This window comes from Pogoniulus pusillus, chromosome 18 (assembly GCF_015220805.1).
Source record: "Pogoniulus pusillus isolate bPogPus1 chromosome 18, bPogPus1.pri, whole genome shotgun sequence".
In the NCBI taxonomy this organism is placed as follows: domain Eukaryota; kingdom Metazoa; phylum Chordata; class Aves; order Piciformes; family Lybiidae; genus Pogoniulus; species Pogoniulus pusillus.
In genome coordinates, this window is record NC_087281.1 from 5,963,684 (window position 1) to 5,980,959 (window position 17,276).

The 17,276-nt window shown below is 43.5% G+C and overlaps 1 protein-coding gene across 1 annotated transcript in view; it reads left to right on the forward strand.

Annotated features, from left to right (window-relative positions):
* The first annotated feature begins 14,005 nt into the window (after positions 1-14,005).
* The window catches only part of UST (uronyl 2-sulfotransferase), a 178,722-nt gene continuing 175,451 nt past the window's right edge, over positions 14,006-17,276 (forward strand). The window contains exon 1 of the mRNA XM_064158284.1: positions 14,006-14,663. Within this exon, the coding sequence (XP_064014354.1) occupies positions 14,417-14,663 (247 nt within the window). The 5' untranslated portion in view covers positions 14,006-14,416. The remainder of the gene's footprint in view (positions 14,664-17,276) is intronic.

Sequence of the window (17,276 nt, forward strand, 5' to 3'; positions counted from 1 at the left end):
AACATGCATTAGAAAATGCACATATGTGAAATATGTATACATTAAAACACACCTTATAAATACACATCTTATTTCAGTTATTACATTGGCATTTACATTTGGGGCACATTTTCACAAGGCAGATTTCAGATAATGACCTTTCCTAGGTAATTATGCTCCCAAATCACCCAGATGCTGCAGAAAGTAATACTCTTCTCCCATTTTCTAAATATCTTCCTTAGAAAAGAAGAACTTAGTTAAAGAATAGCTAAATTTATAGCTTTTCATAGTCTCATTTGTTGTAGGGAATAAGAAAGGTTCCCTAGGAAGTCAGAACTGTATCTTCAAGAGAAAAGAATTTAGACTTCTTTTGTTACATTTCAGAGAAAATGCTAGTAAGAAGATTTTTGGTCAATATCTACCTTTCACAGATAATTCTCTCAATTAGAACTCTTGCTTCATCCCTTTGCCATTCTCATTGTAAAAGAAAATGGGAAAACTAGATCCCAGAGAGCAGACTTAAAGGTAGAAAGGTAGAATGCCCTGCCTTGGTGAGAAATCATCAAACCTCAACATTGCCTCTGCTTTTCTGTACTGCATATAAATAAGCTACTTATAAAAAGGGTATTAAACAACTGAAGGATCATGAACAGCAGTGAATAGAGCTTGAAGTAACATGTGACCAGTGACAAAAGTCACATGAATTTAGTTTTATTTTAACATGGAGAAAAGATGACTTAAAAATATGGTAATAACAACCCTCAGAAATGCCTCAGGCCAAACTTCATCAAATGAGATGGATGTAGCTGAGACTTCGCTGGTCAGGACTGGAACTGTGTGCCCAGTGAGATGGTAGGCTCATTGTTAGAGGTTTCAAGAACATCTCTTTAAACGTTTAAGTATGAACAGCTGTTGAGGTAGGCTAGGCATACCCAGTTCTAGCTTGGGAAAGATGAATGTGCTAAGTGACTTACCAAGGTTCCTTGTGGACCCACTTCCCTCATTCCACTACTCTTAAAACATAGCACTCTTTAGCTAGTTTAGCTACTATATAGTATTACAGTTACTAAAAATAAAATCCCTTTTTTGTTTCTAATGCTGTTCTTCCCTGGAGTTACATTTAATGTAGGGATCCTCGTTCTGTAAGGCTTCTGAGCAATGGTTTAGTCATCATAGCTTTACTAAGAAGAAGTCCTGCCTGAATAACACAGAGGCTCCAGAGAAGAGCTCAGTCAGAGGGCTGGAGAATTTCTCCTATGATGGCAGCCTGAGAGAGTTAGGGTTGCTCAGTCTGGAGGACAGAAGGCTCTGGGGAAGACCTTATAGCTGCCTTATAGTACATGAAGGGGACCTACAAGAAATGTGGAGACAGACTGTTTACAAGGGCATGTAGCAATAGGGCAAGGGGCAATGGTTTTAAACTAGAGCAGGGAAGATTTAGATTGGATGTTAGGAAGAACTTCTTTACTATGAGGGTGGTGGAACACTGCAACAGGTTGCTCAGGAAGGTGTTGGCAGCCCTGTTCCTGGAGGCATTCAGTGTAAGGCTTGATGGGGCTCTGAGCAGCCTGATCTAGTTGGGGAATGTCCCTGTTTAATGCAAAAGGCTTGAACTAGATGACTTAGAGGTCATTTCCAGACAGTGCATTCTATAATTTCATGGGGAAAAAAAAAAGAACACTTATCATGGCAGCATGATCCATTGGAAGAAAATAATAGATGCAAATTTCTGTCTATCTTCTTTCATTTTCCATGGGAAAATCAATGACTTATGCTGTACAGGAGATTGGAAAATTAGGTAAAGTGTCAAAGCCCATAAATGATGTAAGATTTGGTATTAATCAGTTCTGCCTATGACAAGTTCTGCAGTAGTTAGTGCTGCTACTCAATGTAATAATTACAAGCTTGGAAAGTTCACATAATAACAAATAGAAAGTTCAAATTATTTTAAAGAGTGGTTGCAACTGAAAATTATAAAGCAGCACTAAGGTACAGCAAGGTGGTCTCCCTGTGTGGCCTTTCTAAAATCAGAACACACTCTACAGCTGCCTTTGCAGCACATTTACCACCTTGCCAGCCAGAGGACCTATGTTTGAGGCCAATGTTAGATTGTCCTGTCTGTCTTTTGCAAAAATTGCACATCCTTTGACCATGATGCATTTGCAAGTTCTTAAAAGACTCTCCTATTCTCAGCTATTTGCAGTCTTCACTTCCCAGCCAGCCAAATCTGAACAGGGCTTGACGCTTTCAATGACAGCAGTTTCCTCTCACTTTCTAGAGTGTAGCATAAAGAAAACACAGCAGAACTCTAGGCTTTACCTTACCTCTTACAGTATCAGTCTGATCAATATAAGATCCAGTCTTTCATTCCTGACAAATCTAGTACTACTATTTTTAAGTGAGAAAGGAATGTGTTGCTTCACACAGTTGTCACAGCTCAAAACTAACCTCCACGGAAGTAGCTTCAGCTTATTCGACAGGCAGTGTCTTCTTTAAGGGAAAAAGTGACATGACATTTATTTCACATGTACCAAAAGGCAGACTCTTGAAAATAGTGGCAAGGGAAAAAAAATTGGGGCTCTGAATTCAGAAATTTCCCTACAGTTTTTTTTTGGAGTTGTTTGTTTTCATATTTATCATCTCCTTCCTATAGTTTTCTGTCCTTCAACCAGAACTACATCTGCTTGCAAGAATACAGCTCTGGCCCATTTTGTTACAGATTCTGTTATAGATGTGCTTCAAGACTGCTGATATTTTTTGCATCTTAACTGTCTCAAAAACCTTTCTTTAAAGTGTTGCTGACCCTGAAGCAGGATGCACTGCCAAAGCCAGGTTATGGAATTATTCCTTTTGGAAACTACGTTACAGAGCATGCTCAAAGCACAAACATCTGGCGGCCTCTCTGACACAAAGAACTAAGCTGTACGTAGTATGCTTGGCATCCTCTTTCAGCTTTTCAGTGCAGACGTCCCCAAAGCACTAGCATGTTTTCATATGCTCTTAGCAAAGGACACTTAAGAGGGTAAGTTAGGAGACACTTGACAAATTTTGGGAATTTTCACCTTGCTATCATCAGCTAATCCTTGCTTTTCTACAAGTTAGTGTGCAGTGCTGCAGGAAGGAGTAGATTTCTAGTCACAGGAAAAATCACACTATGAGTAATTTCCCTTGAAAAACAGAAGACAATGATGTAAATATTATAAAATGCTTTACAGCCTTTGCCAAGCTTCTCTGGGATCTTCCAGCCCTGCTTTAATTTACAGAAGTCTTGAGCTGTGCAGAAAAATAGCACATAGGGTACTCACGTGCCTTCAGCATTCCCTAATTAATAAATCCCACCATTAAGTGATGTTATCTAATCTCTTCTGGAATTAGACTGATTGGTTTGCTTCTCAGCCATAAAATTCCTGTAAAATGATTATCATTACCCTCTCCTATTTCTGCTTGTTTAGTTATAGGTTTTCTGTAGCAAATATATAGGACAGTCTTCAGGTGAGATGTGGCTCTGCTCCAACAGCAAATGCGGTCCCTGAGGAAGCAGAATGACTTGGGAAAGCAGCCTAGTAAAGCTCATAAGCCAGGATTCATGTTTCTATGGACTTGTAGGAAGGGAATATGCTTTCAAATACTTGCAAATAGAGCAAAGACCTGGAGGCTCATACTAGGTGAGCAATTATTAGCTCATTTTTGCAGAGGCTGGAAAGAAACTGAGTAAAATAATTAATTGTGCCACCCAAGACTTGGGCTTGGTATATATCATCAGAAGACAGGTGTGGCTACTAGGAGAGAAAGGCATGTTACATCCTTACAACCTGAGAGCTACAGGAGTCCTGACTTCCATGCGTGCAGGGCAATAAAACTGAGCTTCAAGCAGCAAAAGATACAAGAGCAGGGAAGGAGACTGTGAGACAGAAATATTCCCCAAAGGGCCTTTAAAGAGCATGGAGACCACTAGACCAAGTGTCTTCTTTAACTGACCAATACTGTAGATGGCAAACCAAACTCGTGCACTGAATTCTCACTATTCTTGCTTTTAGAGATATGATCAGTGATACAGAAATAATAGATGTTGCAGCTTGTTGTTTCAACACTTGCAGTTCTTCTGTGTCCAAACCAAACAGAAAACTGATTTAAACTTTCATGTCTACAGTCTCAGAGAAATCGAAATCTCAGCTATAAAAAGAGCTAAATTTGTAAGAACTTCACTTGACTGTTCACATTAGAAAATGTCATTGGTAATAAATAGGTAATAAAAATGTTTTACTCATCTTATATTCTCTTAAGAGCTCAGTGGCACAAGTGAAAAGCCTTTTTAAGAAGAGAAGATCAATCCAGTGAGTTGCAAAAGGGATATAGAGGAGAATGTATCCTCTGTAGGAACAGATGAGTGTTTGTCATTAATTTAATGAAGGGGGCCCAGAAATGTCCTGCAGCCCCCCATTAGTCTAACAGTCCTTGTATACATACACCATGCAGTCACTTGTCCTTGAGGGGGGATCATGTCTGGGGTAAGTCTAAAGCCATTTCCACTTTCCTGAAGCTTAGATCTTAAGTCTCTTTTTTTTAATCCCCCCCAAAATAAATGTCCTTATTTGTCTAAAATAATATTTCATCACTACAACAAACCTTCTCCTTTGTTTTTGGCTGAGGGCTTGACCTAATTATGATCTATTTTCTTCTAATATTCGTGTTTCTGGTTAAAAGGAGAAGTATTTTCCAAACATCAGTGTCTGGTTCTATACCTACCTCTCCTGGCTTGAACAAACATACTACACTGCTGATGACAGAGACATTTTGCCCACTTCTGTGAACAATACATGCAGTAATAAACAGTGAGGAGGAAATCTATCTTCCCATTTTGAAAGGAATTAGAGGTACAAGACTGGCCTTTAGAAGGGGAGCTTGAGTGAGGATAAAAGAGGCAGTTTATCCTCTAACTGCTATAATCCATTACAATATGGGTGCTGATGGTGTAACACTCTAGCAAATAACAAAGTAATTGTTGAAATATCCTCCTGGGGTGAAATTCATCTCTTAGAGGGACCAGAAAGCCAATCAAATCTGTGAATTCAATGTGAGAATCACACTTTTGACCCCATATCATAATTTCTTCCACAGCACTTGCATGTTATGCATTTGCAGAACAATATTGTAGTTTCTTCCTGACCTTAGATCAAACACAGATGATTGCAAGACAAATAATTCTTCATCACACTGTGCTTGGCACTAGGAACATAGGCTGAGGTCCAAAGGAGTGGAGATCCATCTGGTGCAATGTGTAGATTTTTGGAGAAGTAGCCTTTTTCCTACCACCCTTATCTTGTTATCTGTCCTAAAGAAAAGAGTGATTTACATGCCACGTGACTTCCGTATGTATTTGGGAGTTTCTGTCATGCAATTCAGGGTGAGATTTCCTACCCAGATGCATATCTGTCATCTCCATCCTTCAGCCAACATAAGACTCTACAAATGCAAGAGGTCTGTAACTCATCTGAGGGTGCAAGCAGGGACAGTCTGCAACAGTCTTGTGTCCATGGATAAACGTGGTTATGAAATAAAAAGGCAAGGCTGAAGAGAAGGCAGTAAATTAACGAAAGCTTTTTCTTAAAGTGACACACAGCTTTTGTGCTTTATGCTGTTTGAATATGAAAAGGCAACAATTTTAAGCAGACCTCCAAAAGACACAGTGTATTGTTCTCTTAAATGCAAATGACATATGGTTGAGCATGCTTGTGTTGAGTTGGGATAAAAAGAGAGGGGGGGGGGAAAAGGTGACAACTTTTGAAAGAGCCTCCCATAAGGGCAATAGGAGCTGCCTTTACAAGGTGTGATGGTAAAGTCTGGCTTAGCTCAATCAGCAGCACACACACTTCCACTGAAACAGCTCAGGTTGCTGCAGCAAGTAGGAAACTAAAATATAATGGAGACGAAGCAATATCAGCAGCAAAAAGAGAGTCCATTTTTGTTTTGACAAGCAACAAAAAGCAGACCAGCTGATTGTGATTGTCGCTCTGGCTTTTAAGCTCTAGTCAGGAGATTACTCAGTTGAAGGCCTAGTGTAATGAGAATATAGGCTTTCTTTTTCCACAAGAACTGGAAATAGTGTGATCTGACAGCCCCAGCATCTGGGAGTACTTAGAGCAATTCAGAGTTTTGGTCCAGTCACGTGGCTTTGGACAAAGACCGCAGGAAAAATCAAATTGGTCCAGACGAAGTCTTGATGTTGATTAAAGCTCAATAAATGGAGCAAGGAGCTGTTGATTTATTTGCCTTAATTAATTATAAATGAATGACATTCTTTCTCCTCTTGCAAATGCTTGGCTGCTTTTTTTTTGCATAAACATTCATGACTACGTTAATTGCATTGAATCTTTTTTATATTAAGTTTATAGATTTTATTGCTCCCCTTTAGAGGTCCTAAATAATTAATTTAACATAGTCTATTTTTTTCAACAGGCATTTTCATAGGCATAATCATCCAGATGTATTTCATATAGGTTTAAAATAAATGCTTGCTGCATTCCAGAAAGTCTCTTGCCAAAGTATCTAATTTAAAAGTGGGGAAGAGAATTTATGATATGCAGATCTACTTGCTGCTTTGCATATTTCACATTTAACTGAAACACCAAGCTGCAAGATTAACAGGAATGATTTCAGAGGCATTCTTACTGAATTAAAAAATGGAAAGGTTGATTTTCCTCACCTTTACTCTGCAAGCTGACACTGAATAAATCTACTAATCTGACCATATAGAATCAAAATGAAATTTTATGTGCAGCTTAAAAGCTTTCAGGTTTGTATGTGGATGTGTCAGGAAAATGACAGGAAGACAGATTATAAATGTGACTGCCTGGGAAACGAGTCAAAACTAAGTTAGAAAAAGAACTCTCTGAGATGTTGCGATTAGCTGCCTGAACTAGTGTTAAGTCAGCATTTTATACCTACATTATATCTGTGTGTTTGCACAGGACAGTGTCTTCACCTTTAGTGCACCACTCTTTTCAGCCCCCCCATAACAAGGGGAGAATTATCAGATATTGTTCTAGAAATGTGCAGATCACTCTGTTGGCTTGAGGTTTTTTCTCATTTTGGCCTTCCATTTCAATTCTCAGCAATGCATTGCCACTCTACAACTAAAAGTTTGCTGATGAAACTAAGTGCCTAAAGAGCCCTTAGCTATGCAATGAAAGCAAACAGTTCTGAAGGACATTCTCTCTGCTATAGCTCATGAGGGAAGTCTGTATCATCTGAAATATGGTGTACTGCTGTTTTGGGGTTGGAAGTAACAGAAGAAAGAGCAAAGGCAATTCCATGTAGTACATGCACTATGGGGCAACTACTGGTTGGAGGTTAGAAGATGAAGTGATTTGGTTTACAGACTCTACAGTAAACTTTATCTTCTGGCTCAGCCCCTTTGTGCATTGCTTTTTCCACATTTTGATTTAACAGATGTTAATATAGAACTATTTTTGGCAAATATCACTTTACCAAGTGAGGGATCCATGCTAAAGAGTGTGACATTTGCTGGCTTTTTAATATGTCAATACACAGGTTTTCTGAAATACTTTGATTGCATGCAATCTAAGAATAATTCAGTCAGGTAACTTTTAGCTTCTGAATTGTTTCATCTATATGGTCTGAGATGAGCTGAAAAAACACGGGGCCAAATTCCCTGAGGGGTTTAGGCCCCTAGTTGTTCAGTTACCTCTGAAAATCCCACCTGTAGTCTGAGACTGCCAAGCATTAAACGCACCACATGAGGTATCGCTCTCCCTACCACACTCTGAAGGATTGTTCTTCTTCTGCCCTGCAAGTATGAATCACTTCTGTACCTTGCACACCACATGAGGTGCAGGGTTTTCTCTGTCTTCACTTTTGATGTGTCACACTCCAGTTCTTCACATGAATCTGCTTCTCATTTAACTTTTTTCTGCCTTCCTTCACCCTCACTTCCTCTCCCCAACCCCCTGAGAATGCCAAAACCCTAGAACCAAAGCCCAAAGAAGTTGGCAATTCTTCTCCCACTGGTTGGACCCCTTGCCTGTGAGACAGAGAGACTTCATGTAGGTCTGCCTTATTTTACAAGACAGCAGTGGTGCTGTTACTATTAGTAGAATACTAGGAGTTAGTGTATTCATTTTAGGAGTAGTTTCAGAGATGTGGACTGAAGTTTCTTACAGACTAGATTAGATGGCTGTTTCATTCTTCCATGCATGCCCAGCTGCAACACCAGTGCACCTCTTGGTGTGTTAGCTTACTTCTCCCTCAAGTTTTTCCTTCTCCTAGAGAATGTATCGCACCATTCTGTGGGCAGCTGTAAAACATCTCCAGGACTGGCAGAGGTAGAGGCTGACCTCATTGCTGCCTACAACTACCTGAAGGGAGGCTTTAGCCAGGCAGGGTTGGTCTCTTCTGCCAGGCAACCAGCAACAGAACAAGGGGACACAGTCTCAAATTGTGTCGGGAGAGGTCTAGGCTGGATGTTGGGAGGAAGTTGTTGGCAGAGAGAGTGATTGGCATTGGAATGGGCTGCCCAGGGAGGTGGTGGAGTCACCGTCCCTGGAGATGTTCAAGAAAAGCCTGGATGAGGCACTTAGTGCCATGGTCTAGTTGATTGGCTAGGGCTGGGTGCTAGGTTGGACTGGCTGATCTTGGAGGTCTCTTCCAACCTGGTTGATTCTATGATGGCTCTGCACTAACCTGGCACCCTGGCATTAGAGTGGCATAAGTCTGTGTGGGATTGCATGCGTGTACCAGCTGTTTTGGAGGTGGCTGCATGTTTCTATTGTACTTTTAGCATTTCCTGAATTTAGACATAAGGGCCTGTCTACCTTAACAGTGCTTAACTAGCACCAGTACTGTATCTCCCCCATATGACTCTCTTCATCTTTACATGTCTAAAGCTGTCCAGTACACCACACGGTGTTACTGTGTTAAGTGTCTGAAGAAATGTAGCATTTAATGGGTCTGCTGTTTGGAAACTCGAGTTTGTTCATTCAAACTTCAGCCTTTCTATTAGCAGTTTCTGCAGACAAATGCAGAAATCAGACTGCTATTGGAAAATCAATAAAATGACAACACAAAGTCAAGGGAACTCATTTAGGGGTTCTGAGGGGTTACTTAGGGGAGGACGGCTCATACATTATACAACATTCTCTCCTACCTCTAGCTTCAGCTGCCTCTTCTAAATGGCACACATGCTGATTAAAAGCGAAAGCATCCCAGTTAGCCTTTTTCAGGTAAAACTTAGCACACAAATACAACTAGGGAGATAGGATAGCCCTGTGAGCAGCACTTTGCTGGAGACAGCCAGTAATGCCAAGGGGTTAATATCTATTTTGTTTCATAAATCCATCACACTCCAAGTCGACAGAACCTGCTTATGTAATTCCAAGTGCCATTTCAACTACAAATTATAAATAGCCTCTTCTGAAGTGAATCTGCTCCATCAGAGCGTCACTGAATTGCATACATCTGGCACACAAGCTTATTTCCCTGTCTTCAGATACCTGCTGTCATAATTTTCCCTGGGATATATTCCTGAACCTTATACAAAGAACAGAAATTAATACAGCCAACTAGCACAGGACTGCAATTCTAGTTCAGTAAAGGGAGATGAAACTTGCAAGCATTCTGTCTGCATGAAATGAAAGACTATGGTACACCCTTACTTGATTTCCATTAAGTTATCAACCGTTGCTGAATAAGGCAAAATAAAGCCTGCATAGTTGCTATCAATTACTCTGTTGTGCTCTGGACCCCTTTTGAATCACAGAAGTGTTAGAGGAATCTAAAGCTGTGGTCTTTCATGGGTGCTTCTCAGATGACACTGTATGATGTTAATTTCTTCTACCAGTTAACCTTTACTCAGCAAAGCCTTGCAGCTAAATTTCCTCTGTCCTTACTGTCATATGAAAATTAGGGCCCTGGCTTTATCTCATCCCTTTCTAGTTATTTATACCTTTGCAAACTGTCTGTGCTAAAATATCCCAGATGGGGAATTTTGCTTCAGGAGAATTTCTTTAGAACATTTTAACAAAAAATGCTAAAATATCCCTAAGAATAAGGGAAAGATGTTTTGTCTGTGTGGCAAACAAAATCCTACCAGTGCAAAAATGGGAAGCTGTAGTGCATCTGATCCTTGCAGCATTGCTTTTTTGGTTTTTTTTTTTCCAGGGTGTGGGTTTTTTGCTGTTTCCATGGAAGACTAGAGATATCTCTGTAACCTCAAATTATGTGTGCTCAGTAACAGAGCTGCTGCACTCCAGCAGCCTGGCTTCATATTCCCAAACAAGATATTATCACTACAGGCTCAGAATCACGAGCATGCAGCCCAGTTGTCAAGATGTTACACTCAGGCTGTCTGAGAGAACCAGAACTCACTAGCTGGTGGGTAACATGCTGGTGTGCCCAAACGACTGTCTCTGCTGCACACTGCCAGACACACAACTTCCACGTGCTCTTTGTCTCGCTTCTTGATCTTGTTTCTGAATCCATGCATTTAAAGTTCTCAGTCAGATAAGCAACCTCTAGTACCAGCACCGACCCATCTGGAAATTTTTGGCAGCTATGTTATCTACTATTTTGTTTTATGGACCATCCTCTTCCATCCCTGGGGGAGTTCTTTGGTACTCACCATGTCTTTCTTGCTGGAGCAACTGCAGCCAGGAGGTGGATTTGGTCTGAGAAAAAGCTGACCCAGACTGGATGAGGTCACGTAAGGAAATAGATTTGGACAAAGATCTTGGAGTTGAGACTAGATCTAGGGAAGGAGGAAAAAGAAGAGTGGGACAAGGTCAAGGCAGGAAGAGCATGAGGACTGTCACAGTAAATACTGCTCTGAAAATGACTGATTCTGCACCTTTTAGCACTAGAGCACTTCTATATGGTGTCAGGCAGATTACTTGAACTACAAGTAGCCACCAAATGCTCTTTCTATACTTGCTGTTCAGTTTGAGAGCCTGGGGGTCTGATTTGTAGAGGTAGTTAGCATTCATAGCTGCATCTGAAGTCAAAGGGAGCTATGCTTCGAACATACCAAGTGCTGCACAGTGCTAACCAAGGCAAACCCCAGTCATCTCGAGGTTGGCAACCAAAATTAATAGACACATTTAACCTTAATCTCTCTGTGTCTCGTTTGCCAACCAGTAAAATGATATTAGCTACATCTGACAGCAGCATTCATAAGCATTACTCGTATCATCAAGGTACTGTAACAGTGAATGCTGGAGAAAAGCCTGCTATGGTGTTAATAATTCCACATTACAGGCAGGTTTTAAATAGCTTTGAACAGAGCCTGAAGACATATGTTGAACAAAGAGATTAAAAATAAGCTGAAAAGCTGCACGTTCAGGCAACAGTGACTGTCCTATGCACTGCACAAGACAGTGGTTCTCTGACCAGAACAGTATTATCACACCATTAAAGGCTAAATTGTAAGTCATATCCTCTACAAGTCAAAACAAGTTTGAAAAAAAACTGACTTTAGGATTATCCTAAAAGTGCCAATGCTTGGCTTTTCAACTGTAATATTCCTTTAATGTGGTGGTTGTGTTTGGGATTCTTTGAGGGTTTTTGTGTGAATGGAAACATAGTAAGTTAAAGATGTATATGTTTTAGTTGTTTTAACGTTGTGCCTGCAAAATCATGCTGTTCTTGTTAAAATGGATGAGTAAGAGGGGAAATGAAAATAGGGAAATAGTTGCACTATATCAAACTACAGCAGAATAAATAGCATTTATTTTCCTGCTCATTGCTCTGGTTTGATTTAGGCATTCTAATTAATAGTGTAACGTAGGTGTGATAGCTCATATATGTGAAAGTAACTAATTTTACAGCTAATATATACATTTAATTACATGTTCCAGCAACAAAGATTTCCTCTCAAGAGAATTTTTTACATGTTGATGCTTAGCAATACGTCAAGAATTCTTGCAACAGTGCAATCTTCCCACTTAAATTTAACCTCATCGATTATCCTTTTTTGATCTTTTCTTTTTCTCTCCTTTTTGGTGTTGGGGTTTTGGTTTGGGTTTTTTCTTTTAATCTTCCTAGAGATCAGAGACATTCTTTGCAACTAGAAAGATAAAGATTTATTGATTCACCTTACAGATGTTGAATGCTTTCTCATCAAAGCATCCATTTTTCTCAAGCACAGAGTGTAAGTGCTTACTTGTTTTTCATCTGCAACAGCAACTAACACTGCTAAACAAATCTGTGCTCTGGTCATCCAAACAAGCTTGCCAACAAGGGAGTACTCAGAAGAATGTAAAGCAATGTAAAGAATCTGTGGAAGCAGTGCAAGACAAAACATCCATGGAACCAGTGCATGTTAAGTAGGCCCCCAGTACTTCCAAAGTGTTCCAAAGTAACGTCCATGATAATCAAGAAGAGGTGGTTTAACCGTGCACTTAGAGCGATGGTTTTATCTGCCAAAAGGTTGGATATTTCCTGTATAAAGTGCAGTTCTAAAGATTTATCTTTTGCTGTCTCTTTTGGTGCTTGACTGTTAGTCCAAAATGGACTTGTTTTTTGTGTCATATTACTTCTCTCTTTTTCTCAAAACCCAGACACCATTCCTGACTTTGTGTTTGCTACAGGTTTCTGTAAGATTGTGAAGGGTCTGTGCAGTGATGCCATGGAACTGCGTAACTAGACCCAGCAGATTCCTTTCCAAATGATCCAAACAGGTCTGCTCTTTCAGACTCTATGTGAACTTTTTTTTAATCAAGGAATGCATTGGAGCTGATTATTTATTGCCAGGTTCTGGCTTTGTGCTCCTGCCCACACTAGCAAGATGAATTTCTGTATTTCAGCAGATGCCCTTTGCCAGCAGCAAAACAAAACTGGTAGTGTAGGTAAGATCCAGGTGTTTGCCCAAGCCTTTCCCTCTAAGTGGCAAAACCATCTTAATGCAGTTCCCTGAGCAAAATTTCTGTGCAAAGATGATGAGTCAGGCTTCCTAAATCAGGATGCATTTTTTAAGCCTAAAAAAGGAAAAGAGTAATTTCTGCTTAATTTCTGACCTGCCAAGTTGCACTTGGGGCATGACTTTCTGCTTTTGTCCCAAACCACAATGGATGGAACTTTCTCTTGCTTAGAGAGCTTGTGCAGTCCCATGAACAGGATCGTGGGGACCACCCCTCCACACACATACATCCAGCCAAGTCCATAAAACTAAAAGGTGGATTGGCAGCGTCAAGCCAAATCCTCCTTCCCCCAGTGCTGTGCTGGCAATGCAGCTGCATGAGGGAATTAAATGGATTTCTACTGCAGACAATACCCAAGGAAAAGAATAACTCCTAATGGGCCCTCAGGACATATTGGAGACATATGTTGGACAAAGAGGATGAAGCTATTAAACAGCTCAGCACTGCGTGAACACCGTTCACCCTGTGCACGGTGGGAAGTGGCTCTCTAGGAAAAACCAGCATGAATGAGTAATTAGTGGCTGCATCCTAAGCCATATGCACAAAGGGGTCACATTAAGGTTCCAGGAGCAATCTTAATTGTAATTTCTGTACTTGCCTGAAGCCTTGTCCCAGTAGACAACAGCCTCACTTTAACCATCCCAGCAAAGCCACAAGATCAATACCTCTCTTCTCCTCCGAACAGGATTATAAAGGCGCTGGATCTTAATGCTGCATATATAAACTACCGTGCTGTTAACCATTTTTACTGATACCATCGCTGTGAGGAAACATTTCGCAGTTCTAACGCAGCGTGTGCAGGCCACTGGGGTCCTCTCGTCCAGGCTGCAGGAGGGGCAAAAGAGGCGTGAGCAGAGGGCCACGGCGCTTTCAGAGCGCTGCTCCTCACAGGGCCAACTCCGCGGAACGAAGAGCCCAGGCACAGCCCGGCGGGGCGGCCCGGGGCCAGAGGCGGGGCGAGCTCGCTGAGGCAGGTGGGCCAGGCCGCGCCGCAGCCGGGCCAGTGCGGCCGTGGCGCCCGCAGGGGTCGCTCGAGCGGAGGCCACGGGCGCGCCGCTGGGACCGGAGGCTGGGGCGGGCCCGGGGGCCGGGGCGGGCCCGGGCGGGCCGGCGGCGCGCACAAGTCAGGCGCGAGTTGCAGGCAGCCGGCGGTGGAACAGTGCCTGTAATTTGACACCGCAGCGAGAGGCCGAGCGGAGAGAGGCAGCGAGAGCAGCAGCGGCCGTCGGCGACTGAGGCGAGGAGGAGGAGAGGAACCCTGGGGAGCGGGATAGTGACCACCTCCTTCCCCTCCCCATAGCGGCACTCCGTAGCAGCAACAGCAAACGCCGGTGCCGGGCTGGGGGCTCTCGCCTTCCGCGGGGCCGGGGGCAGCCGGTGATGAGATCGGGACGGGTTCCCTGAGCTCCCGGGAACTTTCCCCGCCGCGGACAGCCGGAGCCGAGCAGGCGGATGGAGGATGCGCTTTCCCCGGCGGGCTGCGTGACCCGGCGGCGGCGAAGGGGAGGATGAAGAAGAAGCAGCAGCACGGCAGCGGGGACTGCCCGGCGCCTCGGCCCCCCGCGGCGGCGGGAGGGGGCCCGGGTCAGAGCGGGAGCTGGAAGAGGCGGCGGCCCCTCGCGCTGCTGCCCTTCCTCTCGCTGCGCGACTACGGCTTCTGCATGGCCGCCCTGCTGCTCTTCTGCCTGGGTTCGCTCTTCTATCAGCTCAACGGGGGGCCCCCGCACTTTCTGCTGGACTTGCGACACTATCTGGGTAAGGGCAGCTGGCGACGGCGGTGACTTGTTGCGGCTTCTCCTCACCCGCTGTGGTGGCTGGACTGGAGCCTCCCTCCGGCGCCGGAGGGAGGGGGGCGGCCGCAGCACACTCGGTTTCCCAGACAGCGAGAGCGGGGCTGGGGGTCGCCGGCGGCCTGGGTTGCCGGGCAAGGTTGTACAGGCGGGACGCGGAGCGGTGGGGTCTGACATCGAGGTAGGAAGAGTCGATGGCGCCCAGGGACTGGGGTGCGCGTCCTCTGAGAAGTTAATTTTAGCCAAAGTTAAGAGTCCATTTCAGACCTGTCCTCAGAGCCGAGACAGACCTGCGCCTGGGGACGCCTCTTTGTCTGCTCGTTGACCGTCGCGGAGCCGTCAGGTAGCGTCTACCTCTTGCCGTCAGGTGTGCTCTGAGGCGGCAGCGGCGGCGGGGAGCGAAAGCTGCCAGCCTGGGAGCGGAGCGGTCCCGTCAGCGCCTCCCGCCCGCTCGGGTGCGCACAGGCTGCGCCCCGCGCAGGAGAAGGGCGGGTTACTGATGACTTAGGGCAGAAGGCAGGGGGTTAGTGATGACCTGGGGCAGAAGATGGTAGTTTCATTAAAGCCCGAACTCCCACGAACAAGCACGTATGCGCTGTGAGCCAGGCGTCCATCCATTTGCAGCTCCTCTGCTTCTGGCGACAGAGAGAGCTGGAGGGTCAGAGCAGCAGCGCTTGAGCTCATTGCGGTGCTCTGCCACTGCCTGCATGACCCCGAAGGAGATGCCCCAGCAGAGCAGGTACAGACTCCATGCCGTGGCCTGTAGTCCTCATGCTGACCGCAGGTTTACACGTGGTTGTGCTTTGTGGCTAGTTTACACATCACTGAACGTTTGTTAAACAGGAACTCAGAGAATCGGTGTGTGCCATGAGGTCGTGTTGAGTGCAGCCGACTGGCAGGACTAGTTCAAACTGGGGACAAAAACTAAGGGTTTCTCCCTGTGGGAGGATTGCTACAAGATTTGCAATGTGAATTTTTACTGCATTAGCTACTCTCTGTTACTCCTCTGTGAAGGTAAGCCTGTGGTGGTACATGCTGCATAAGGGCAATCTGTAAGAGTCAGTGTTAGGTTGCAAACAAAAGTACAGTACTTGTGTTTCATAAAATGAGCTAAAAGTTCTTGTCTGTACATGAACATCTTAAGCATACAGCTGTCTGTGTGGTGTTCTTAGAAAGCTATGTCATCAGTTGACTGAGGAGAGGATATGGAAACAGGCTCTTCTAAGAGATGCAGAGTAGTAAGAGGAGAGATACTAAACACAAGTTGCAGAAAGGGAAATTCCAATGAGATGTTAGGGAAAAAAATGTTAATATGAGGGTTGTCAGATGTTGCAGCAGGTTACCTGGAGAGGCTGCAGTGTCCTTGCAAATATTCAGAACCCACCTGTACAAGACTGAGCAACACCAGTCACTTTGTTCCTGTTTTGTTGGGTGAATAGGAACAGATGAACTTAAGTCTCAGTTCATGGTATTCTGTGATTTTGCTGTGACTGGAAAAAAAAGAATTGGTGAAATTTGAAGTGAAAATAGGAGAAGAAACACTTTTAGTATTACTTCCACACGGAGTATTGCCTTTTTGGCTTGAGTTTTAATGTATGGGTTTTTTTTTTCATCCTTTAATGGTACAATTAAGAAGAAATTACTGAAGAAGCAGCAGACAAATTTTCCACCAAGGTAGAAGCAGATTTGTGCTTGCAACCAAATGACTTTTAAATGGGACCAAGCACAGATTTGTAGTCTTTGGAGGGAAGTTGATGCTAAATTTTAGTCATCATGAAGGGTGAATGTTGCTTGGTTTGTGTGGGAGTAGACTGACTAACACAGGGTTATACTGTTTCCTACTTTGTGGCCTTTGACCTGCTTTTGAGAGATCTGGGAAATAGAGATCAGATCTACTACCCTAACCCCTTGAGACAGTAGTTGTGTCTCTGCTGGAAGGTCTTCTGGGGCCTGTAGGTGAAAAGCTTGGAAACCACACTGTGCCATAGTGAATGGGTCATGATGATTCTGGTGAGGTGCTCTGCAAGTGCAGAAAAGCCTTTTTTGTGTACACCCAAACACGATGAGCCCCTCTGGGAAAGGAGTGCAGTCTCACTTGAAAATGGTTTGGGTTTTGGTGTGGGTTTTTTTGTTGCTGTTTTGTTGTTGGATGGTTGGGGATTTGTTTTGGCTGTTTGTTGGGTTTGGGTTGTTTGGTTGTTTTTTTTCTTTTGGGAGGGAGGTGTTTTGTTGTTATTTGGTTGTTTTGAGTGTTAGATTCTTCCAGGAGAAAGTAGACAGATCTGTTAATACTTGTTAATGAGCTTGAGCTAGAGCACTTGTTATGTCAATAGGTATAGGAATTTCCTCTCTGTGTCTGGGTCACCTGGAATGTTGAGGAGACAAGGACATTCCTAACATCCTTCATCAGGCCAGTGGCTGAGAGGGAAGCAGAGACATTGTGACTGAAGACCTAGTACCCACTAAGCAAGTTGCGCTGCTGCCTGTGCAAAGAACTGAAACATACTTGTCTGATACTCAAGTGCATTGATACTTTCCAAAGTTATTTCACACATCTTTGGTGTGTATCTTCACTAGG